The 23976-nt window shown below is 46.3% G+C and overlaps 1 protein-coding gene and 2 pseudogenes across 7 annotated transcripts in view; all 3 read left to right on the top strand.

The window, feature by feature from the left end:
- Window positions 1-17739, top strand: part of PTPRA (protein tyrosine phosphatase, receptor type A) — a 114882-nt gene extending 97143 nt beyond the window's left edge. For 6 of the 7 annotated variants that reach the window (XM_025039686.1, XM_025039685.1, XM_025039684.1 and 3 more), the window contains 12 exons: window positions 2279-2376; window positions 3550-3669; window positions 4421-4587; window positions 5078-5213; window positions 5918-6067; window positions 7234-7327; window positions 7644-7720; window positions 8222-8356; window positions 11290-11415; window positions 11492-11643; window positions 16221-16356; window positions 17126-17739. In XM_025039686.1, coding sequence (XP_024895454.1) covers window positions 2279-2376; window positions 3550-3669; window positions 4421-4587; window positions 5078-5213; window positions 5918-6067; window positions 7234-7327; window positions 7644-7720; window positions 8222-8356; window positions 11290-11415; window positions 11492-11643; window positions 16221-16356; window positions 17126-17200 — 1466 coding nt within the window. In that variant the 3' untranslated portion in view covers window positions 17201-17739. The remainder of the gene's footprint in view (window positions 1-2278; window positions 2377-3549; window positions 3670-4420; window positions 4588-5077; window positions 5214-5917; window positions 6068-7233; window positions 7328-7643; window positions 7721-8221; window positions 8357-11289; window positions 11416-11491; window positions 11644-16220; window positions 16357-17125) is intronic. The other variant, XM_025039683.1, reaches the window with a different exon arrangement.
- Window positions 12197-12315, top strand: LOC112471156 (annotated as a pseudogene).
- A 1751-nt stretch (window positions 17740-19490) lies between the features above and the next one.
- Window positions 19491-19612, top strand: LOC112471201 (annotated as a pseudogene).
- Window positions 19613-23976: the final 4364 nt, after the last annotated feature.

The raw sequence follows: 23976 nt of genomic DNA, 5'->3' as shown, positions 1-23976 counted from the left end.
CTCCTTAAAACTCTCCTTCATTATTTTCTGACACTCAGTTATCTTGATTTTTCTCACTTTTCTAAACATTTCTTCTCTGGCTCTTATTCTTCATTCTGCCCCTTAAATGTAGCCTCTCCCCAAATGTATAGATGACTGCTTCCTTGAAACTCTATCTCTGTCTTTCATGGAACCATTTTTTTCTCAATTCTCCTGCCTCTCCATCTCCTTCTCCTTAGTCTCCTTCCCAGGCTTTTTATTCTGTCTGAACTTGAATAATGCTGAAGATCCCCAGCATTCTCTGTCTGACCCCTTCTTTTTTCTGTGTTCTCTTAAAGAGACCTCATCTAAGAACCTACCTGTGTTTGACTTGCTGCTGCCTCTCTTGAGCTCCTAAGCCAAATTTGCAAACTACTTTTGTACCTGTCCACCTGAATACCCCCATATACTCTTTAAATTTAACATCAGAAATTAAAACATGACTTTTCCTTAATCCCCAAACTGCCTTCTTCCTGTATTCTCTGGCCATTACCGTGATTGGAATGTAATCTACCTAATCAAGCCAGATTTGGGATTATCCAGATCTCTTCTCTGTCCCTTAATCTAAATATGACTAGTCTTCTCGTTTCTATCTCCAGAATCTGTCTTCTCTGACACACTGCCTTACTCCTATCTTTTCTTCCAGTTCTGTTGTAGTAGCCTACTGACTGATCCCTCTATACCTCACCCTTGCTTCCTGCATTTCTTCCACCAGAATGGCCTTTCTCAATGCAAAACGTTTGGCAGGATTCTCATGAAAATTCTGTAATGATTTTCCATTACTTATAGGACAAGGCTTTCTTAGCCTGGCCTCCACCCCTTTAGATTCTGGTGCCTTAACTATTTTTCCAGCTCCACATTCTACCACTTCATGCACTCTACTCAGTGACCTTACTGAACTCCATACATCCTGGACATCTCGTGTTCTTTCTTGCTGCTAGCCCCCTACACCTCTGCCTGCAGTGCCTCTTCTCTCTATGCCCCCTTTCTAAACTCCCATCTACGTGATATACGCAACATGTGGCTTAAATGTCACCCCCTCTGGGAGGTTTTTCCTGACCTTGTCAGGCAATGAAACAATTCTCCTCTGTAGATCTTTCTGGCATGTGTCCACTTATATCATTGTTTTTAATACTTCTTTTTTTTTTTAACCAAATAGAATATAGAATTTTAAAAAAAGTCAAAAGATATTATAAGGCTTATAAAAACAGTTCTCCCCCTCTTTCTCCTTTACTTTTTTAGCCTAATGCAACCATTTTTATCTATTGACTTCTTATGGTAGATAATTATTTAATCCTCATAAACTACCTCATACTTAGAGAAACATTCATACACATGCCCCTTTTTCCCAGTCTCCTAGTAGAGTTAAATTATAATTTGGGGTTAAGATTACATTTGTTATTTACATTATTATTACTATACCAATATTTTTCACAACTGAAGTACATAATATTGTATGTTTGGGGGGGTACAGGTTTTGCTTTTACTCTTTTCCAAGAGTTAATAATTGCCCCTTTCTCCTGTTCACTTAGTTTTGTGTATACCTAGCACTAATTTTCCCCCCAAAACTCCTCTCTGGAAGTATATATTTTTTCTCAGTACCTTCAGACACGCAAGGTTTAGTTTTGTTTGTTTTTTTTTTTATTTTGAGATCCTTTTTTCTTCAGTTCCATTCTGGATTGGTTGCTCCCTAGCCTCTTCACCAACACCCTGGGAATTCCTTTAGTCTCCCTCCTTTGTTAGATCCCATCTCTTTCTCTTTGCTCCTTCATTTTTGTTTAGAAATCTTCTAGTGGCTTTCTGGGGAAGACTGTGTGGGAGATTAATTTTAAATTCCACATGAGCAAGTCACCCAGCCTCTCTGTGGCTGATGACACCTACCTCAGAGCGTGGTGGGAAGGAGTAAATGAGATATAAAGCACTTAGCTCACTATCTGGCCCCTAATGTGGTATTCACTGAGGAGTCATGATTTCTAATCCTCAACTGAAATATCCTTGGGAGACATTGTTCATGTTCTCTTTATATTTTGGCAGCCTCACACCCCCACTTTCTATTGAAGTGCCTGGCACATACATGACGAATACATGGGAAATGTTTAGTTAGCAGGTGGGTAGATGGATAGATATATTGGATATTTGGATATTTAGCTGAGGACATGTGGGCATAGGCTTCTAAAAGTCAAGAATGAATGTTCCAGATTTCCTAACATCTTTCTTCTCCTTGCTTGTGTGTTCTCACTTTTGCTATTGGCTGCTTTAGGACCAAAAGAAGAAACAGTGAATGATTTCTGGAGGATGATCTGGGAACAAAACACAGCCACCATCGTCATGGTGACTAACCTGAAGGAGAGAAAGGAGGTGAGTGGAGAAATTGGATAGGAAGGCCCCTGATACAACAGACATGACCAGCAGAGATACTGCTCTGCTGGAACTCTGTGTTTGAGCCTAGGCTGTTCACCCTTTATGGCTCCTGTGCTAGTCATTCATGCAGACAGAACTCAAGCAGATGTGCCTACCAGACTTTACTATGTCCTAGAGACCTCCAATGAACCTTAGGGGTGCCTAGGGCATGTTCTCTGTATCTGATAGTCAGACAACTCACCCTGGTTCCATAGAACCTGGAAGAAAAAACTTGGGCGCATTGGTCAAGGAAACACCACAGAAGGGCTTTTCTTCCCTGGCTTCTCTAGCCCCTCATTCTCTTGCTTTCCTATCTCTCCTTCTGAGTCAGCAGAGGGAGCTTATGAACTGAGACCCTGCAGGTGCAAGGGAATCTGAGGCCCTGGACTGATCTTGCAGGCAGCCTCTGACTGGTTCTTTTCTTTTTGTGGATGTCAAGTCCATGCCTGGCCAGTTCCATTACTGGGTCACAGCCAACACCAGTCCTGAATCCTGGATCAAGATCAGGCCCCAGAAAGGAATCTCCATTCATGGCAGTTTATCTCCAGATAGCCCTTGAGTCCCTTTGATCTACATACACTGGGTTGTTGGGTGTATTGATTAGCAGCTCCACAGTGCTTAGGGGAGATGGCACTAGGGTTGGACTTTAGGTTTGTTTTCCTTTAATGAGACCTCTGTCTTGGAAGCTGTCCAAGGACCAGGCACCAGAAAAGACCTTGGGCCTCTTGTGGTAGGTTTACAGTCTATATCAGTCCACCCTGGTGGCCTCCTCATAGCAAGTTTCAGGGATTCACTCAGGCTCGCCTATAGAGTATGCTCTGGGATATTGTGGAAGTGCAGATTTTGTAGGTAAAATGCCTTCCAATTTGCCCTGAACTAAGTGAATGGGGATGAAAAGAGCGAGAAGTATGGGGCTGGGGCTGTGCACGAGTTAAGAGATTGTGCTAAACAGGATGAAAGGTGAGGAACTTGAAAAAAGAGCAGATAAATAAGTTTGTAGTTGACTGAAGTGAGAGAAGAGGCTTTGGGGGATTCTAGTGTGGGCTCTTGTGGTCCTTTTCTTTCATGCCCTTTACATCTGCCAGGGATGGGAGATCTGAAGTCAGCAGATGCATCTCTATTCCTTTCTAGTGTAAGTGTGCTCAGTACTGGCCAGACCAAGGCTGCTGGACATATGGGAATATCCGTGTGTCGGTAGAGGATGTGACCGTCCTGGTGGACTACACAGTGCGAAAGTTCTGCATTCAACAGGTACTATCTCCTACCTCCTTTCTCAGTTCTCACTTAGGATCTGCTGATCATGAAAGGGCAGAACAGCGTGGGCCATCCTCCTTTTTACTCAAAGTGGTCAGGAAAGCTGAGTGTGTGGTGTGTTTGGACTCTGAAACCAGAGATCTGGGCTCCCAGGGAACTTCATTGTTAAAGCTGATGGAGGAACATTTTCATGAGTAGGAGAAACAGCATTATTAAGATGGAATTCGATCATCTTAGATATGAACCAAATACATCAGTAAGCGATATAATCTTCTGGATACTTGACTCATTTCTCTTTCATTGTTACTCCAAAGGCTCCTGACATCAAGGATGTGGTAGGCCCAGCTCTTGGCCCTCCAGAGTGATTCTGGAGACTTGAGCAAATCACCATTGGTTGAGACAGTGTAGTGCTGTGAAAAGGGGCTTACCAAGAGTCAGGAGACCTGCATTTTAGTTCTGACCTTGCCATTTACTAGTTTTGAGACCTTGAACAGGTCATTTAACACCTCTGAGTTTTGCATTCCATGTCTGTAGACTGAGAATAATAGTAATATCCCTTCCTACTCCATGGGGTTCCTGGGAAGATTCTTTGTTCATTGTTAAAACTTTCTTGGGTACACTTTCACTTCCCCATTGTCACTAACAACCACAGCTGGCCCTGGCCCCTAAGCCTTATCCTTTCTCCCCTGGTGCTGCCCCACCCACCCCAGGGTATCGGGCCAACATACTGGATCTCCTCACTTCACAGGTGGGCGACGTGACCAACAGAAAGCCACAGCGCCTCATCACTCAGTTCCACTTTACCAGCTGGCCAGACTTTGGGGTGCCTTTCACCCCGATCGGCATGCTGAAGTTCCTCAAGAAGGTGAAGGCCTGTAACCCTCAGTATGCAGGGGCCATCGTGGTCCACTGCAGGTCAGTGTGGCCTGACCCTTGGCTTCTCACTCATACCACATTTTGTTCCTATGGCCAAAGCGGGGGAAAGCACAGGAGCCCTGACTGAGGAGGCTGGAATAGAGCAGATGAGCTGCAGCAGCCAAAGAGACCCCTCAAGTTTTGGTGCTGGGTGGAGAGCACTGGAGGAAAGATAGAAGGGTAGTCCCCTCCAAGTTTGGGGGTGGGGAGACCACTGTTATGAATCCAGAAAGCTAGATTGAGTGCTTCCTTGTGTATTGGGAGCCTTCTGACCCCTCTAGGTGTCAGGGTTGCCTGATCCTGATAGCTAGAGATAAGGAGTTCAGGGTATAGTGGGGTTTGTTAGTTCCACAAGAGTCTGAGCTCTGCCCCATTCAGATTTAGAATTTAGAGGCTTGAAGAAAGAGCCCTAGCCTCTGCTGCCCCCTCCCTCTATGCTCCCACAAAGCCTGCTGGCCATCCCAGTAACACCTCTGCTCTCTGGCTACAGTGCGGGTGTAGGGCGGACAGGTACCTTTGTCGTCATTGATGCCATGCTGGACATGATGCATACAGAGCGGAAGGTGGACGTGTACGGCTTTGTGAGCAGGATCCGGGCACAGCGCTGCCAAATGGTGCAAACAGACGTGAGTGATTTGTGGGTGAAGCAATGGTGGGGCATTCCAAAATCAAAACATCTGCCTGCCTCATGAATTACTCAGCCTCCCAGGTTATTATAAATGATTATGATTAGTATGATGATTGGCCCTTATAAATTATGTATTAAAAAAGACGTAAAACACAGGAGATTGTGCTAGGTGAATCAGGAAGGCACATGTCATTTGCACTAGGCTCTAAGGATAAGAAACAGGTCCTGAAGGAAGCAGGCATGCAAGCACCTGAGACAACCAGTGCTATAGAGTTCTGATGCAACTCAGCCATGTGCAGGAGCAGGAGTTGAAATCAGCTCTGTGGTTTGGGCACAGGGTTCAAAGGGTACAGCACTGGGAGGCAGACTGGCACTGGTTTTTTGTGTCACCAGATTCTTGGCAGCCCCCTCAGATTGTTGAATCTGTGCTCTCAGAATGAGTAGGCGTTGGATTGGTCCTCTCCAGGCTTCTACTCCAGTAAGGTGCCGGAGAAGGACCCTCTCTCACATGTTAAGCACCCCCAGAGGTACTCATGCATTTCAAGTCTTGTCTCACTGAACTGAGACAAGAGCAAATCATTATATCCCCACTAGGATCAAGAGAAGTGGACTGAACGGAAATGGGGGGTAGGACGGAGTAGTCTGGCACCACAGGGACCTTGCTGTGTGTAACTAGAAACTTGGGCACCCTCCACATTTCAGATGCAGTATGTCTTCATATACCAAGCTCTTCTGGAGCATTATCTCTACGGAGATACAGAACTGGAAGTGACCTCCCTAGAAACACACCTGCAGAAAATATACAACAAAATCCCAGGGACCAGCAACAATGGATTAGAAGAGGAGTTTAAGGTGAGTTGGAGCTGAATCACCTCTTTCAGATCGAACGATCTGAGATGCTTGATTCCTTGTGGATTTACCAACAAATGGTGAATCCCCCTGCGAGGCACGTGGGTAGTTAAGGAGATGGGTCTCTGACCCTTTACTCATACCCTAGTCATTCTCAACCCATCCTGTACCTTAGAATCACTTGGGTTGTGTTTGGGTAGGGGCAGGTGGCAGGCAATGGCATTTTTATTAAGTCCCCCAGTTTCTCTCCCCCAACCCCTGGTGATTATAATGTACAGCAAGAGCAAACATTTTCTCTAAAGGACCAGATAGTAGGTTTTGTGTGCTATACAGTCTCTGTTACAACTACTTAACACTGCTGTTGTAGCACAAAAGCAGCCATAGACACTACCTTAACAAAGCGAGTGTGGCTACATTTCCATAAAGCTTCTCAGGCAGCAGGCCAAATTTGGCCTATGGGCCATAGATTGCTGACCCCTGCTGTATGACATTAGACAGTGGTCCTCAACACATCTGGGGAGTATTTCATAGTCTCCCCAAAGTGCTCCAGAGGCAAGAGATTCTGGTTTAGGGTGGGGAAGACCACATTCTTAAAAGCTGTTCTTCTCAGACTGTAGTGAGTACCTGATTTAATTACCTCAGGGTCCTGTTGAGATGCAGGTTCTGATTTAGCAGGTTTGAGTTAAGGCCCGAAAACCTGCATTTCTAACAAGATGAGGCCGAAGATGCTGCTTTATAGGCTACACTTCGAGTAGCAAGAATCGAGAAGGGGCCTAAGAATTGGAGAAGGGAGGGTGTACATTTGAATAAGATTTTCTAAAGAGTCTAAGACAGCCTCTGGGGGTGGATCAGGGAGAGAGAAGAGTGGGCACACTCTCCTATGAGGCTAGGATCCTTGCTCTAGAATCATAAAGTTCTAACTTATGGGAATCTCAGAAGGGTCCACAGGAGCCCAGAAGGCAGTTTCCCAAACACTCTTTTGGCTTGCTCACTGAGCTTAAAGACAGAAGAAACAGTGTTCCTATGAGGACATGTGGAAATGGAGGTCAGGGCTCTGGTGAGGAGCTGTATGCAGCCAGAGTGGCCTGGAGATGCTGGTCCAGTGACAGGCGTAATCTTGTCAAGTTCAGTTACTGGGAGTAATGTTTCCCCTCCCCATCCCAATTCAGAAATTAACATCAATCAAAATCCAGAATGACAAGATGCGGACTGGAAACCTTCCAGCCAACATGAAGAAGAACCGGGTTTTACAGATCATTCCATGTAAGAGCCCTCCCTGCACCCGAAAGCCTTAGTGCCTCATTCTCCCCACCCGCCTTTGCTTCATCCCTTCCACTTCTCAGGTACTAGTTAATCAGCTCAGAGACAATTATTGCTTGTTGCTCTCAGTTCTTCAGTGGCTTCTGGAAATAAAAGCATGAAGGCCAAAGGAATTCTCCCTCCTGGGCTAGAAATAGGCACGTTATTTCCCAGCTGGGATTGTATCTGCCTAGGTCCTGGGGTTGGGAGGAAAGATGGAAAGAGAGAGAGGAGAAGACAAGTAATATTGGAGAGCCACAAACTGCTGTCCTTCCTACAGATGAGTTCAACAGAGTGATCATTCCAGTTAAGAGGGGTGAGGAGAACACAGACTACGTGAATGCATCCTTCATTGATGTAAGTGCTGTCTGTGTCCCCGGAGCCCCCAACACCCTCACCCTTCATGGAGATTCAGCTGGGCCTGCAGTGTCACTTCCTCCCATCCCCACAGTGCTTGAGAGGGCTATCTTTGAGTCAGTCATCAATTCAGAACTGATACCTACTCATAGCACTAGATCTGTCAGGCCCCATAGTGCTGAAGATAGGGTAAGCATGGGGTGCATGCACCAGAGTAATAGTGCTGGAGGGAAAAGTTCCCATCATAAACCACAGCCAAAGGCTGAAAACCTCTGATATTTCCCAGTCTTGCTCCTTTCATTCCCAACTCCAACCCCCTTCCCTCATCCTCATAGAAAAAGACCAGCTTATGAGACAAGGTTTGGTCCTTGGGCAAAGGGGAGCTCTACCTGGGATAGGTTTACCTTCAAGCAGCCCCTGTCCCTTCCTAGTGGCCTGTCTTCTCCACTAGCCCCTCCCTATTTAAACCACCTCACTCCTACCTTGACCTGGCCTGCACAGGGCTACCGGCAGAAGGACTCCTACATCGCCAGTCAGGGTCCTCTTCTCCACACAATTGAGGACTTCTGGCGAATGATCTGGGAATGGAAATCCTGCTCTATCGTGATGCTAACAGAACTGGAGGAGAGAGGTCAGGTGAGCTCAGAAAGATCCTGTGCTACGGGAGACTGAGACCACATGAAGAGAAGGGGAGGATGTCTAAGAAGGCATGTTTGGACCTTTTCTTTGACTTAAGCTGCCCAAAGAGCCATTTCCAAGCAATATTGTCCAGCCAGTTGGTGTTTAAGCAATCAGTAGCCTCTCTCGGGATTGGGAGAACAGTGCTGAGCCTCCCTTCGGTTCCCAGACAGTTCACACCCTTCTGCTTCTCTCCTGAATATAGCCTCCCCCAGCCTAGCTTTGTACATACCCTCTCTTCCCACCTTCCCAAGGCAGGGCAGGGCTCTCCATCCTCAGGTCCCAAGGCATTTTTAGCCCTGGGCCACAGTAGGTACAGCCACTGCTTGCCTCTGCAGTGGATTCCTCTAGATTCCTCAGACTATCAGTGATTTTTATTTTTCTGTTGTTCTGCTTCTTAAGGAAGGGGGTCTCTGCCTTTTAGCCTAGAGGAAAGTCACCTCAATAGATCTCTAAACTGAAGTTGCTCTTGTTGTATATTCCAAAACCTGTGCCGCCTTTCCCAAAACCTTGCCTTCCAGGAGCTTAACTCAGCCTTCTGAATTGGCACTACTTCAGTAACAGCTCTTTCTGCCATCTCTCATCCCACAGCCATGGGAGATACCTCTGGAGTACCATTTCCCTCTCTTACTCCTTTTTTCTCTAAAATAGCTTGTTTTGTTTAAGTCCAGCTTGCTTCCTCTCTTTGTGTTGCTCTACCCACATGGAGAGCTGAATTAAATAAAACCTGTATCCTTCAGGATAAATTCCTGCCATCATTCTAAAATCTATAGTCATCTTCTGCGGCTTCTCTTTATCAACCCTTAAATCCTAACCCCATAAGTTTACCATGCTTGTTTTCTCTCAGCACATCATACCTGCTTCCTTACAGTAACTGTGTCACTTTGAAACTCTCTATACAGCACTGACCTAACCGCTTGTTGGTTCTGACCGTATGTAATCACCTTGGGTAGTTGTCCCCATTAGTTGGCCAGAGCCAGCCTCCCATTTGCTTTCAGTGTTGACCAACACCCTGTCCAGTTTTTTTTCCCTGTCCAGTTTATTTTCCCTGCCCAGTTTTTTTTCCCTGCCCAGTTTTAAGAGGGACTCTCTCGATAGTTCCCCAGCCCTGCATCCAATCTGCCCCTTTTCTTCTCTGTGATGCCTCTCTGCCTAAACTAAGATCTAAAATATCTGAAAGCCATTAGGTGTGGGACCATAGTACAGTTGACCCTTGAACACTCGGTTTAGGGGGGCTGATCCGCCACACAATTGAAAAACTATATGTATAACTTTCGACTCTCCAAAAACTTCAGTCATCTCTTGCTGCCATAAGGGATTGGTTCCAGGAACCCCTACAGATTCCCAACCACAGATCATGGTTGTTTGAATCTATGGATGCAAAACTTATGGATACAGAGGTCTGACTATATATTTTTTGGGAAAAAATCTACATATAAGTGGACCTACGTAGTTCAAGCTTGTGTTGTTTGAAGGTCAGCTTAATTTTTTTTTCTTGTCATTGTGCGATTCTATCTCATATACTGTGTTGCTCTCAAGCCCATTTGGATCTTAACAGTTCTAATGGTTTTAAAACCCCAGTCTTCAGTCTTGGGTGATAAGTATGTAAAGGCAGTGTTGGGATGGAACTATGGTAGCAAAACTCATTCCACCGACCAGTGTCCTAAAAACCAATATAATCTATTTAAGGTGAGCCTTAAGTAGAATTTTTTTAACTGTTCTGTTGAAGAGGAGGCTCAGAGTCCTAACCTCTCAAGCATCCCAGGGCTCTTAGTGGACACACGTAGAAAAGCCTTGGTCTCTGGCATTTCCTTGATCCACCAATTTAATAATTCTTTGTTTTAAAATGAGCTCAGTGTTACGTATAAAGGGGATAATGAATGATCATACATATGAAGAACAAGAAAGGTCATTAACTGGACTTTTAATAGTGATTTTATTTGGACTGAGAGACTATCAGGGATTCTTCTTTTTCTACTTAATTTTCCCAAATCTTTTATTACGAACATACAGAGTACATTTATGGCTGAGGGTTTTTAAATTACTAGTAACAAAGTATCTAAGATCTCCAAAATGATCTAAAGAAATGGACAGTATGACTGTATTTTGTTTTATTTGTATATTTATACACTGGCTTGTTTTGCAAACATTGGAAAAATTCATTTATGAGCTACTGAGAGCGTACCATAGGCAGGCAGTGTGCAAGGTGCTGGGAATACAAAGGTGGAGAGAGGCAGCCCCTACAAGAAGCTATAGAAGGGACTGAGCCCAGTCCAAGCACAGACAGACAGTAAACCATCTTCCACTTACTGGCAGGGAGAGAAATGCAAGTGCTAGCAACTTTAAGGTGCCGTTGCAGATTAAAGACATAAAAAGGATGAAGGGATGCTGTGGACTGAGCTGTGGTGAAGCACCATGGCTAGTGGGGGGAATGTAATTGAGTTCACTTTTTCTGGATTAGCAGTCTGACCTATGTAAACAGCTATAAAATGTAGGACTACCCAAGAGAGGGGAAAAAGGGGGACTGGAACAAAGACATTCACTCCTCCACTCCCTCCACCCTGCTATTGAGAGTTGGATGCAGCTGTGAAGTGATGGTCAGAGACCCTGTCAGTATTGCAAGTTAGACTATAAATAAATAACAAAAGGTTAAGTGATTATCTCTGATAGTGGGATTAAGTTGTCAAATATAGATGTCCTGATGAGGATCAGAAGTTAATTAGAGTCATGTTAAGTAACGAATGACCCACTGAATTTTCAGTACCTTGGCGATGAAGTGTGTGTCGGTTAAGAGGTAGTTGTATTGAGAGGGGGCCAAGTAGCCCATGGAGCAGCCCTGTTTCTACCATATATGATATTCTGAGCCCCTTATACTCTCCCATTTGTTCCAGGAGAAGTGTGCCCAGTACTGGCCCTCAGATGGACTAGTGTCCTATGGAGACATCACAGTGGAGCTGAAGAAGGAAGAGGAATGTGAGAGCTACACTGTGAGAGACCTCCTGGTCACCAATACCAGGGTAAGAAGGCTGGTGGGGCTTCTCCCACAGGGAAAACCAGGGTGCCCCTGCTTCTCTGATCCCCCTTTCTCCAAAGGAGAACAAGAGCCGACAGATCCGGCAGTTCCACTTCCATGGCTGGCCTGAAGTGGGCATCCCCAGCGACGGAAAGGGCATGATCAACATCATCGCAGCCGTGCAGAAGCAGCAGCAGCAGTCAGGGAACCACCCCATCACGGTGCACTGCAGGTACCGCTCGCCCCAGCCCTCAGAAGGGAGAGAGAGAAAGTAATGAGAAGCAGACACGGGGAGGCAATGTTGAGCATGTGTCAGAAAGTGAGGGAAGGCGAATAAGAGCAGGATGTTGGTGAGCACATGGAATCAAGTTTGATGACCAGGACAAGGCCAGATGATAAGAGACGATCTTGGTGTTTGAAGTTCGCACATTCAGTGCTGAGGAACCTGGCCTTCTTAAGAAACACAGGAAAGAGAAAAAAGCAAGTACTAAAGACAGTTTGAAGAAAAATTAACAAGACTAAGAATGTAGTTGTGAAAGAGGAGTCAAGGGTGTCTCCCAGGTTTGAGACCGGGTTGCTGGCAATTGTTGTGTCACTGACAGAAGAAAGATGAAGGTAAGGGGTCTCATTGGTGGGGAAAAAGGTGAATTTTGTTTGTAGCATATTGTTCGAGATTGTATTTTAGAAAAAATATTTACTTTTTTATATAAGCTTGTATTGTGTTTATAATTAGGAAAAAATATCTCTTTTAAAAGGGAAGGAAAAGTATATTAAAACTTCCTATGGTCTATGGCCATGCCACCCTCAACACGCCCAATCTCATCTGAAATCAGAAGTTAAGCAGAGTCGGGCCTGGTTAGTACTTGGATGGGAGACCACCTAGGAATACCAGGTGCTGTAGGTGATGGATGGATGGATGGATGGATGGATGGCTGATAGATAGATAGATAGATAGATAGATAGATAGATAGATAGATAGATATCTATCTTCCTTTGAATTGGTTTTGAAAACAGAAAAACGAGCAAAGGAACTTATAGGAATATATCCAATAAATGTTCTTCAAGTGACCCAAACGAAATAATTACAAGGGTTGAAGTACTTCTAATAGTAAAAAGTTGTAAATAATATAAACATATATTAATAGGGGACTGATTCAATAGCCCTGATATATCTTATACTACAGCACTGCAAAAACTTAATGAGGAATCTTTTTATAGACTGGTGTGGAATAATTCCCTAGAGCAGTGGTTCCCAGTGCCTGAGCCTGGGACAGGTACTAGTCTGTAGCCTGTTACTAACTGGGCTGCACAGCAGGAGGTGAGTGGCAGGGGAATAAGCGAAGCTTCATCTGTGTTTGCAGCTGCTCCCCAGAGCTAGCATCACCACCTCAGCTCCACCTTAGATCATCAGGCATTAGATTCTCATAGGAGTACCAGTCCCTGGTGCCAAAAAGGTTGGGGACCACTGATCGAGAGTTGTTTGGTGAGAAAATCAGCAGGAGACAGGAAAGAATATGTATATATTTATGTTCATATATGCATAAAATATCTCTGGAAGGACACACAAAGACCTGATGATATTGCCTGTTTCCCAGGTGGAAACTTGAAGGGCAAAGAAATGGAGTAGGAAGGAGACTTGTCATTGTTTTTGGACCTTTTTGAAATTTGCACTATACTAATTAATTATCTAAACATAAATAATTTTAAGGAGTCAAGAAAAAGAAAAGATAGCAAAGTACATCAACTAATACTAATAGACAGTAAACATGGAAAGATGGTAGACCTTACTAGTAACATGAGAAATGAGAATGACAGCTATGAAACATGGCTCCTGCCCATCAGATTGGCAAAATTAAAAGGATTCCTAGGCCTACCCAATTAAACACTTGTTGCCTACACTTTTTTATCTCCCATGCTCCTCCTTCCCTTGATCACCCCCTTTTGGGACACTGTAGATTCTCTAGCTACCCTGCACCTGCACCATACAGTTGAATGTGCCTGAAGAAAAGCACCGTGTTACAGGCTTCATTTTACATTTCTGACCTCTGACCTTGTGGTTGGCTCTTGGTGCTGTGCTGCAGTCCTTCTGCATCTCCTCCTCTTCTAGACCAGGGCTAATCTAACTAGGGTCGAACGCCCAGTCTGGCCTGCCATCTGTTTTGTGTGAGCCTACAAGCTTGGAATTATTTTACATTTGTGAATGGTTTTTCAAAAATCAAAATAAGAATATTTCATGACATGAAAATTACAGAAAAGTCAAGTTTTATTGGAACTCATGTTTATCTGTTCATGTGTTTATTTATTGGCTGTGTCTGTTCTTATGCTCCAGACCATAGTGGCTCTCTACTCACCTCACACTTCTGCTTGGCACATAACAAGTCACAATTGTGCAGTTATAACTATTTTGTCTCTTCTCAGCAAAACCTAAAATATATCCTTTCTGGCCCTTGAGAGAAAAACTTGTCACCTTTGTCCTAAAATCTAGGACCTAGGTGATTATTTCATACCTCTTCTCAAACCTCTAACACCTCTTTCATCCTCATATTTAAGAGATGACCATATTTTCTGTTTTACTGAGAAAAGAGAAACAGAGAGAACTTCCACGTGGTCCCTCTACCACAGCTCTCCATCTACGTGTACTGGTACTATGGACCCCGCAGCCCTCCTGTTCAGTCAGTGAGTTGTCTGACCTCTGTCAGCTACATTAATCATCTATTGTTGTGTAATAATATTACCACAAACTTAGCATCTGAAAACAACACATTTATCTCACAATATCTGTGCTCAGGAGTCTGTGAACACATCTCAACTGAGTCCTGTGCTTCAGGGTTCACAAGACTGCAGTCAGGGTGTTGGCCAGGGCTGTGGTTCCCTGAGGGTGAAATGAGGAAGGATCCACTACCAAGCTGACTTGGTTGTTGGTAGCATTAAGTTCTCGAGGCTGCTGGACCAAGGGCCTCTTGTTTGAAGTTCCTTGTCACGTGGACTTGCCCAATGAAGTTGCTTGCTTCTTCTAAGCCAGCAAAGGAAAGAGCATCTCTGTGCAACGCAGGCATTATGATCTCATGTAATGTCATCATATTTGTGAAATTGTATGCATGCCCTTGCTATTTCTGTTCAGAAGCATATCACAGGTGCCCCCCAAACTCAGGAGAGGGGAAATCATACAAGGGCATGAACACCAGAAGGCAGGGATCTTGTGGACTACACTAGAACCTGTCAGCACCTCTGTCCTCTACTTGGATAACAATTCTGTCCCCTTTTGTCTTTTCAAGGACCTGACTTCAGTATCCTATATGATCAAGTTTTCCTCTGAATAACTACCTGGATAACTGTCATCTTCATACAAATGCTATAACTTCTCCCTTGTTAATATTTTAAAAACCAAACTTGCCTCCAGTTTTCCTCCAGCTTACTCTTTTTTTTGTTTTCCTTATGGTAAAGATTCTCAAAAGATTTGTTCATAATAACTCCGCAGTTCCTCTCCTCCCATTCTCTCTTGAGCCTATTCCTGTTAAACACACACACTCACACTCCATTGCAGCTACCCCTGTGAGGGCTGAGTCCAGTGATCACTTCTCAGTCTCATTACCCTTGACCTTCATCAGTATTAGACATTTGATCGCTCATTTCTCTGTGGAATGCCTTCAGCATAGCTTCTCCCCTGGTTTTTGTGCTCATTGGCTATTCCTTCACTGTCTTCTTTGCTGATTCCTCCCCATCTGTGGTCCAAGGCCCAGTCCTTGCACCTCTTCTCTGTCAGCTGACAGTCACTCTGCCTATGAGCCCATTTAGACTCCTGGCTTTAATATCAACTTCCAAATCTTAATTACCAGTTCAACCTCTCCAGATTTTATATTCAGTTACCTACTCAGCATTTCTACATGGATATTTCAATTTAAAGAGTTTAAATCAGAACTCCTGATCCTTCTTTCCAAGCCTACTGTTCCCACAACCTTCACCAAATCAGTAAGTGGCATTTTAGTCACCACTTAGGTGAGAAGCCTTTGAGCCTTCTTGTTCTTTTTTCTTACATATGCACATCTAATGCTGTACCTTGCTCTACATACAAAACAATTTCAGAATCAAGTGTTTCTCACTCCCTCCACCACGACCCTTTTCTCCAGTCCACCATCTCCTCTCCCGAGTAATTTTACTGGCCTCACTGCTTTCCCTGCTTCCACCCTTCTTCCTATTCTCAACACAGCAATCTGTATGTTGAGATGTTCTTTTAAAACTTCAGCCAGACCATACCACTCCTTAACTTAGAATCTAATAACAGTTTATAAGGCCCAATGTGATCTGATGGCTACTTGATGATGTTGAACTGGGTGGATAATGTCATGGTCAGAGTCTAGATTCCTGGGATTTAGGAAGAAAATGAGAGGTAAGGAAAAGAATCAGCATGCACGCACACACACACAGTATAGAGGGCCAGGGTTTGTCAGGAAAAGGAAAGAGAGGGCTAGAACTTGATAACATAAGTGAGCAGCAGGTCAGGGCAACCCAGGCATGTTTGTAGGTAGACAGCAAAGCCTCAGTGCTTGGGGAATGGGTGGGAGTGGGGTTTCAAGATTTTTCACCACTGTCCCATGGGCAATTCTCCCAATAAACAAAGTGGGCTATGCAGGAAGGGTGGCAGGGGTGCACCTGCCTTCCCAGAGCTGTAAGTGTGGGGCTTATGTGGAGAGGAGCAGGTCTTCCCAGGACCTCCAGCCTCAGCCTTTATCTTGTCATTGCCACTGTCCCTCACCTGTCAGCATAGAGGGGGCTATAGCAGGTGTATTAAGTATGTCTGCTCTATTACAGCGCGGGGGCAGGACGGACAGGAACCTTCTGTGCTCTAAGCACAGTCCTGGAACGGGTGAAAGCAGAGGGAATTCTGGATGTCTTCCAGACTGTCAAGAGCCTGCGGCTGCAGAGGCCACACATGGTCCAGACACTGGTATGCTGCCCGCATATTTGTCCATGCCACCACAACTTCTGCAGCCCTCCTCAGTCAGGGCCGGCTCAGGGGATGCTCTTCCAAGGGACCCATGGTTGTCAGAAGCCTGTGTAACTACAGACCCATCCCTCCCAGTGTGCTCCAGACAGAATAAGCCTTGAGAGTCAGTGAGAGCAGCCCTAACACCAGTAAGAGATGTAAGTGACCTCTGTGAAGGCTAGAAGTGGGTGCAATGTGCCCCACAGGCTTGTCTGCATTTCTCCATGAGTCTTGGAGTGGGGAAGAGTCAGGAGCGCCTCCTCTCTTCTGCTTAGGCTCCCACTTAAGAGATCTGACTCCTGACAGTCTGACCAGTATCCACTGAGTATAGGGACAGACATCCAAAAGGGTTCCTGAACCCCATGGAGCTAGAACTGTCTGAAGGAGAAAGACAGTAAATTTTAAAAGGTTTGGGTTGATGAGGCGCCTTAAAGCCACAATGAGATATGGGCCACACAGAGCCATCTCCCCAGCTGCTCTACTAAGCCAGCACCTCTGCAGGCCTAAGATCATCATCCTTCTTTCTGGTCACCTCCATCTGTAGAATATTAGTGGCACTCACTCCAAAAGGGTAATGCTGTCAGAATTCTGGCAGTTAGATCAGGGCTCAGGTGGAAGTCTTAAAAAACATTCATTTTCTCTGTTTTCCATCTTTTTAAAAATGGGCCTGTTAGGAACTGCATATATTCTCTTCAGTAACCCTGGCTTTTTCTCCACCTTAATTCTCCAGGAACAGTATGAATTCTGCTACAAGGTGGTGCAGGAATATATTGACGCATTCTCAGATTATGCCAACTTCAAGTAAGAGGTGATAAGAACGTGAACAGGAGAATTGCCTTTAATATTTTGTAATATTCTGTTTTGTTAATATACCCAAAATTGTGTATATATCTTATAACTGTTTTAGAAATTGGTACATAGGCTTCTATTACTTATTAGGTGGAGATTTTATATGTAAATGTGTTAGCACTGATAGTCCTTTTTCCAATGTTTTATTGGGGAATTAAATAGTGTGATGTTTGGATTGATATCGTGAAATCCTCTGCCTGGAAATTAGGCTTTATTGTTCTTTGGTTTATACATCTTTTCCTGAAGAAGAAACACAAAACCCTTTCCAGGTAGTTTGGCATCAACTAAGAAAAAAGCACAAAGTTCTCAGAGGTCTTGAGGAAATTGGTTGTCCCAATGCCACATTCAGAACGCTATTCCCTTCCTGCTCTGTAAATAATCCCTCCCCATTCACACCTCCTCCCACAGCCCACATCCACTGTGGGAGTAAAGGACCAGAGCTGTCTCTGGCACCACACTAGGGATTATCAGGTAATAAAAGCTTTGCCTCCCTGAGGAAACGTCTCCCCCTTTGTCTGGGTTGGGGCAGCCACACCAGGGCTGGGGCTCTTCTAGGCCACACCTGGCCCTGCTGTTACTGTTTTGTCTCAACTGGCCACAGAAAGGCCACAGTCCTCCAGACTCCCTTCCAATAAGTGCAGCCCCTCCTGCTCTTAGCTAGTTGCCAGGACCCATCTTGTCCTCCTAGCACATCTTTGGTGCAGTGGTCCCAGCCATCCTGGCATCCTGGGAAGATGGCCGGAGTCCTCACTCTCTCCCTGAGTGCAGGGGTACGGAGGAGAGAGGAAGTGGCTCAGCTTTCGGGCTAAGGCCAGCCTGACTTCTCTGGTGCTTTGCTGCAGAGCTATCTGGATTGTGTCAGTGTCCACAATAAGTCTTTATACCTACACTAATTGTGTTAAATACCTTCAGTTTTCTTTCATACCTGTCCTCATTTCTAGGACTTTTATATGGAAGTGCCTCAAATCTTGAATGATGGGAGTCTTAAATTCCAACTTGATTTCGAGCCTGACATATTAGACAAAAGTGTCTAGCTTTTGTGTATTAAATAAGGTAGATGTTCATTTCTCATGTAACGTTTTGCCCAGTCCAGAGATCCAGTATCCTCCCATCATGTGGTCCCAGTGTCCCTTAAGATATTATTCTTGTCTCATGGTTGAAGCTGGATCACTGTCTTTTCCCATAGAAAAGCAAAAAGCATGGAGAGTAAGCAACTTCATTTTTAAGGACGTGAAACAAAAGTTGCACTTTTCATTTTCACTCATATCCCATTGGCTAAAACCTAGTCATAAGACTATACCTAGCTACAAGGGGTACTGGAAAATGTACCCCTTTAGTTGAGAGCACAGGTTGAGGGGTGGGTCTTTCCACTGCCTTCTATCCTCATAAACTACTCGTGGAACAGGAGAGTAAACAGATGGCTATGGCTGCCAGTAAGTGCTGAAAGAGCCTTGTACCCCATGGGTCCTGTTTTGGAGAGCAAGGGCAGACCCTAGGCTTCTTGGGCTGTCAGGAGTGAGAAGTGGCACCCTAGCCTGGTCCATGGAGGCATGCTCAGAGGTCAGTGCTGCTGTGCTTCTTGGGACTTGAACTGGACTTGAGGGATGCTGGAAATTTAGATGAGTGAAAGGAGGAAAGGTCACAAGGAGTTGCATTACAGAGGGCCTCAGAGTCCAAGCAATCAAAGATGCTATGGTGCCTCCAAGATGGGAGGGAAGTTCTGTACTACATATTCAAAATATAGACAGGAGGTGGGGACGCCATGACAGACCACTCTGGAAGCTTAAGAGGTGTGAGTTGGTAGAGGTACTCGGTGCTTCTGTAGGAATTGAGGAACTCCAAGGGGCAGTAAACTCAAAAGTTTTAAAAGAAGCATGGATGAAGTAAGCAGATATCATCTGGTTGATAAACAGACATCTATAAACAAGCTCTCATGTTTGCAAGAGATATTAACCCAACACGAACTGGTTCAGGCTAAAAGGTAAGTGTATTGGAACTCATACAGCATGTTTATGTGGAAAAGGCAGGGGTGACTGCTTCATCCAGTGCTCACCCCTCAGCCAGCTGGCAAGGATTTCTCAGAAGGGCAAGAGTGTTGCCCAGTGCCCACCTCACATCCAGAGCTCTGGGGCCTGCCCCGCTGTCAAAGACCTCACTCAAGGAGGTCAGCTTCCTCTTGGGTTTTCTGTTTCCTTTTCCACCACCAAATGATCAAGTCTTTCAAAAAAAAAAAAAAAGCACTTCTTGTCTACAGCCATGCCACCCTAAATGTGCCCGATCTTGTCTGATCTCGGAAATTAAGCAGGGGGTCGGGCCTGGTTAGTGCTTGGATGGGAGACCACCTAGGAAGAACCAGGTGCTGTAGGCGTTAAATAAAAACACTTCCCCCAGGCCTAAATTCTTCCCCCTTTATGATAAAATTCTTGAAGAAGTCTACACTCTCATTCTTCCCTCTTCCCCACTTCATTCCTACATTCCTTTCCTACTCCTCTTCAAGGTGGCCTGGTTGCTGAGCCCCAGGGATCCCCTGTCTGTTCACTAGCTCCCCTTCAGAGTTAATGACTCCCTTCTGACTCTCATCCTCACTTTGTAACTGCTCCTCCATGGTCTCCTTCCTCAGAAGTCAGGCATTTCTCCAGTCTGTATGTTGTGGACCTTCAGACTTCTCAAAGCCTGAGCCCCCTGCTGAGCTCCAGGTCTGTATATCCTGATTACTGCTGAGTGACTTCACTAGGGGTGACCCACAGGCACCTGTCCCATGCTCCCAGTGCCCAGGGGTTCACCCAGTCTCTCCCAAGTCCACCGTCCTTTCCTGCTGCCCTCCAGAGTTCTCTGCACCCCTTTCACTCCCATCCCCACCGTGCTCCAGCCCATGGATTCACGAGCAGTTCCTGTGTTGACTCTTCTCCATCTTGTTCCAGTGCCAGAGCACCCACTGCAGCCCTGTTTCCACAACTCTAGCTAATTCACCTTCTTCCTTCATCCCAGACCACCTACTCAGTGCTCCAACAGCACCTGAGCACTCCACTCTAAACCTCTGCTTTCCCCACTGACTACAAGCAGCTCCCAGACTGGAATGTTGTTCTCTCCTCTGGGCCAAGCATTAGTTAGTTGGAGCTTAATGATGAGCAAATGACTTTGTGTTTCGTGCTGGGAGGGACTGGAGGATGAATTCCAGAGTTTATAGTTTGGAAGGGGACAGCAAACATTTCTGGAAAGTTAGGTATGTTGCCAGAAAGAAAGGGCCCAGAGCTACCCCTGGGGAGCTTAGTTGTTCTGGTTTGGATTTTTTAGGAAAAACTACAAATTACAGGAAAAATAAAGGTACTCCCATTACTCTTTTTAAATAAGCACCAGGGACTTTGAATAAAACATTCTGTAAACCAAAATTAAGCTAGTTTATTGAACTCAAAGAATCATTTTCACTAAACCACAAAGCACATGTTTTTCTAAAAATTACTTGGTTAACCAATACATCTAGGAATGAAGTCTGTATTTCCCAAAACAAAGTGAACACACATTCGTTTCAGGTCCCTGCTAAATAAGTCAATTTGGAAATTCACGTGTGTGGCCTGCCTGGGCAACTGAATTCCAGGTGCCCATGACCTACTGTGGTACCCATTTTGCTATCCCCTCCCCCATCTTTGCCACAGGATACGATGCACCTGCTCACCCAGTGACTGGCTACCATGATGCCAAGCCCTACCCTGGCCTTTGCATTTGCTATTCAGCCTAAATGCGAAGGTTGGCTATTAACCCTATAAACAGGCCTCTGCCCTGCAGAGGTTGATGGCTGGTGTAGAAAGCTGAGCTGACAGAGAGGCTGGAGCATGTTTTGAGTGCTGTGCCCAAATCCATGAATAGTCCTAGGTTGAGCACAGTATGGGGAGGGGTTGGAACCTTTAAAGGCAAAATTATTTCTACCCACTGCTGATGGCCCTACAGATGCTGCACCGCCCCCTTATCTGGCCCTTTTCATAGGCCTGCTTGGAGGGGAAAGAGGTCACCTGTGGGTAGGTGTGCCCCACCCAAATCTACCTGTACCTTAAGTGGCCCAATCCTTGTGCCCAGGTGTGTGGATGAGAACTGGTCCACAAAACCTATTTTACAGGGGGGCAAACAGAAGCCCTTAGAGAGGGTGGTTATAGCCTCCCCCAGACCTCAACAGGCTGCTGGGCTCCCCACTCTTAGGCTGCCATTTTTCCACTAAGGAGCGTCCTGAGCTGGGTGGGACTTGGGTTGTCCTCAGGCATTGCCCCTTTCTGGGCTGCAGTTTCCTTTTGGGATCAGGAAAGACAGGGCTTTCAAGGACTAAGGGCAAGAGCTTGAGGATGCAGACTGGGAGGTTGGAAGATGAATGTTCAGGGCACAGACCAGACTGGAGCAGGGTTCTATGACTTCAGATCCCTAGGAAGAAGTGGGGATGGAGCATTTGTCTGCTGATCCCAGGACCAGTGGCTGAAAATACACTAGAAACATAACAGTGGGAAGAGAAAGAGGTTAGATGATGAGCTTCTCCCCCTCCCCTTTTTGAGATGTCGCTGGAGTCTAGGCTGGGAGCAGGGTGTGGAGCCACCTCATCCACAGCTCTCCCATGGTGACTAAGGTTGCTTTCCCCAAGGCTTGGGGCTCCTGGATGGAGTTCCATCCCAGGGGCATGGTACTCTGCTCCTCTTCCCCTTTCCCTCTACTCAATTCACATCCCCAAATGCCACAGAAAAGATATGGCAAGCCACAGAGAAAAGGAGCAGAATGCCTGCCATTCTGGTCTCCCAGCACCCAGTGCCCCAAGTGGCCCCATACTGCTGCCTATCCCATAGAGAACTGTTTCCTGTGACCATCATGAAGTCTGTTTCAACTTTCTCCCACTTCTGGATTCCCAAAGGAAGGAGGGTAAGGCTAACCGACTGGGGCAGCTCCCAGGGCTGGGACCCCTGTAGTCCTGGGATGAGGAGCAGTGGCAGAAAAGTGATTAGGAGACACTTAAAGCTGCCCTGAAGTGCCAGTTGTCCAAGGGGACACAAGGAAGTGGGAGAGGAGGGTGTTGGTATGGGTGGAAGTGTCAGACTCTTTGAATGCTGTCCACTATCCATGGGAGCAGCCCTGCCATGGCCAGCTTCAGGCTAGGTCTCCTGCCGCTGCTGCTGGCCACCTATCCTGCCTGCATCCTTGAAGCCTCAGCACTGGTCCCACAGCTGGTACCCTGGAGAAAAGCAAGCCTCCAGCTCACCCCAGCACTTCCAGCATGCCCCAAGGGCCCTGGGTGGGTTCTGGGTCTCCCCATCCTGAATGGGAAGATGCTGGCTGGGGCTCCTTTACCTACTTTGAACCTTGGGTGGGGATGGTGAGGGTAGGCTCCATTCTAGAGCAGGATTCTGAGCACTGCAGCGCAGTCAGATTGTCCATAGCCTCCCAAGCTATACCCTGGCTCCCTTCAAGGTTACTGTGCCCTGGGTGGGCAGGACCACAGGCCAGTGGACCTTCCACAGGAAGCAGAAGATACTGGTAAGTAGGGTGAGAGGTCCCCAGCATTGACTACCAAGGGCCATCGTGACTAAGGACTGGAGACTATGTGGGTGAAAGAGGGGGTAATGAGATACCACTGAGACACCCCTGCCACAGCACCTTCAGCTGTTGATGACCCCCACACACCGCTGCACACAGCAGGGTGCCATCTTCTATCCTATTTCCCAGAAGTCTAGACAAGATACCTATGTTAAAAGATTAGAAGTCACTAGTGGAGTAGGAAATAATTGTACTAAAAACCTCAATAAATAAGACAGGGACTGCAGTGGGGTCCCCCAGGCTTCTTTCTTGCCAAAGGAAGCCAGTGTGTTTGTTCCCCTGCCAGTGGAAAGAGGTGAGAGGTGCGGCCGCAACACTGACAGGTAGCAGGGCCCTGAGAAATAGGTGGCACTAGGAATGACCCAGTGATTGCACAGCTCCCAAGGCCATAGCAGAAGACAGGTGTGTGGAGATGGATTATTACTACTTTGCACATTGTATTTTAAAGTGTACCAGGAGAGCTCGGTAACTAATGAAAGTGGTAGATTCCTGAGGCAAAACCTTATCGCCTAATTTGAGTCTGAGTTCAGGTTTTACGTATCAGGTGTGTATTGGGTGAGCAACGCGGTATGCCCAGGGACCTGGAGTGCCCCCACCCTGGGTCCTATAGGAGCCTGGGACGCGTCTGCAGAACTAGGAGCCTGCGGACTGGAGGGCGGCCGCATCCTGCTCGTTGATGCCAGGTCAGGAGGGGAAGGGACGGACCAGACTGCAGCTCGGCGGCCAGGTGACCAGAGCTTCCGCTGGAATGACTGTTCCCTTCCCCCCACAAACTGGACCCCAAGCGTCGCGCCCCGCCGCCCAATAAAAACATGAGGTTACCTTGAGTTCTCTACTGCGTCCCCTTCCTCTCCCTCCCACTAGCTACTTGAACACTTCCCCGCATGGGGTCTGGAAGGACGCGGGCCTGGCCCACAGGCAGAAGAGATATGGAGTGGGACCGGGCCCACGCAGCGAGAGCCACACAGCCGCAGACATCCGAAGGCTAGGTTCGCTAGCCACCGGAGCAAGCTCCAGAAGGCTGAAGGAGGGGAAGCGGGAAGACCGTGGACTCCACGTCCCATGGTGCCCCGCGCCCGCTTCCGGGCCCCGTGATGCCCTGCGGCGCACTGGACGCGGGGCGGCTTGGGTCATGCTGCGTTCGCTAAGCCGGGGCCTGGGTGGCCG

This window comes from Pteropus alecto, unplaced genomic scaffold (assembly GCF_000325575.1).
Source record: "Pteropus alecto unplaced genomic scaffold, ASM32557v1 scaffold45, whole genome shotgun sequence".
Lineage (NCBI taxonomy): Eukaryota > Metazoa > Chordata > Mammalia > Chiroptera > Pteropodidae > Pteropus > Pteropus alecto.
The sequence above is the reverse complement of the archived record's forward strand: the minus strand, read 5'-3'. Positions and strand labels throughout refer to the sequence as shown.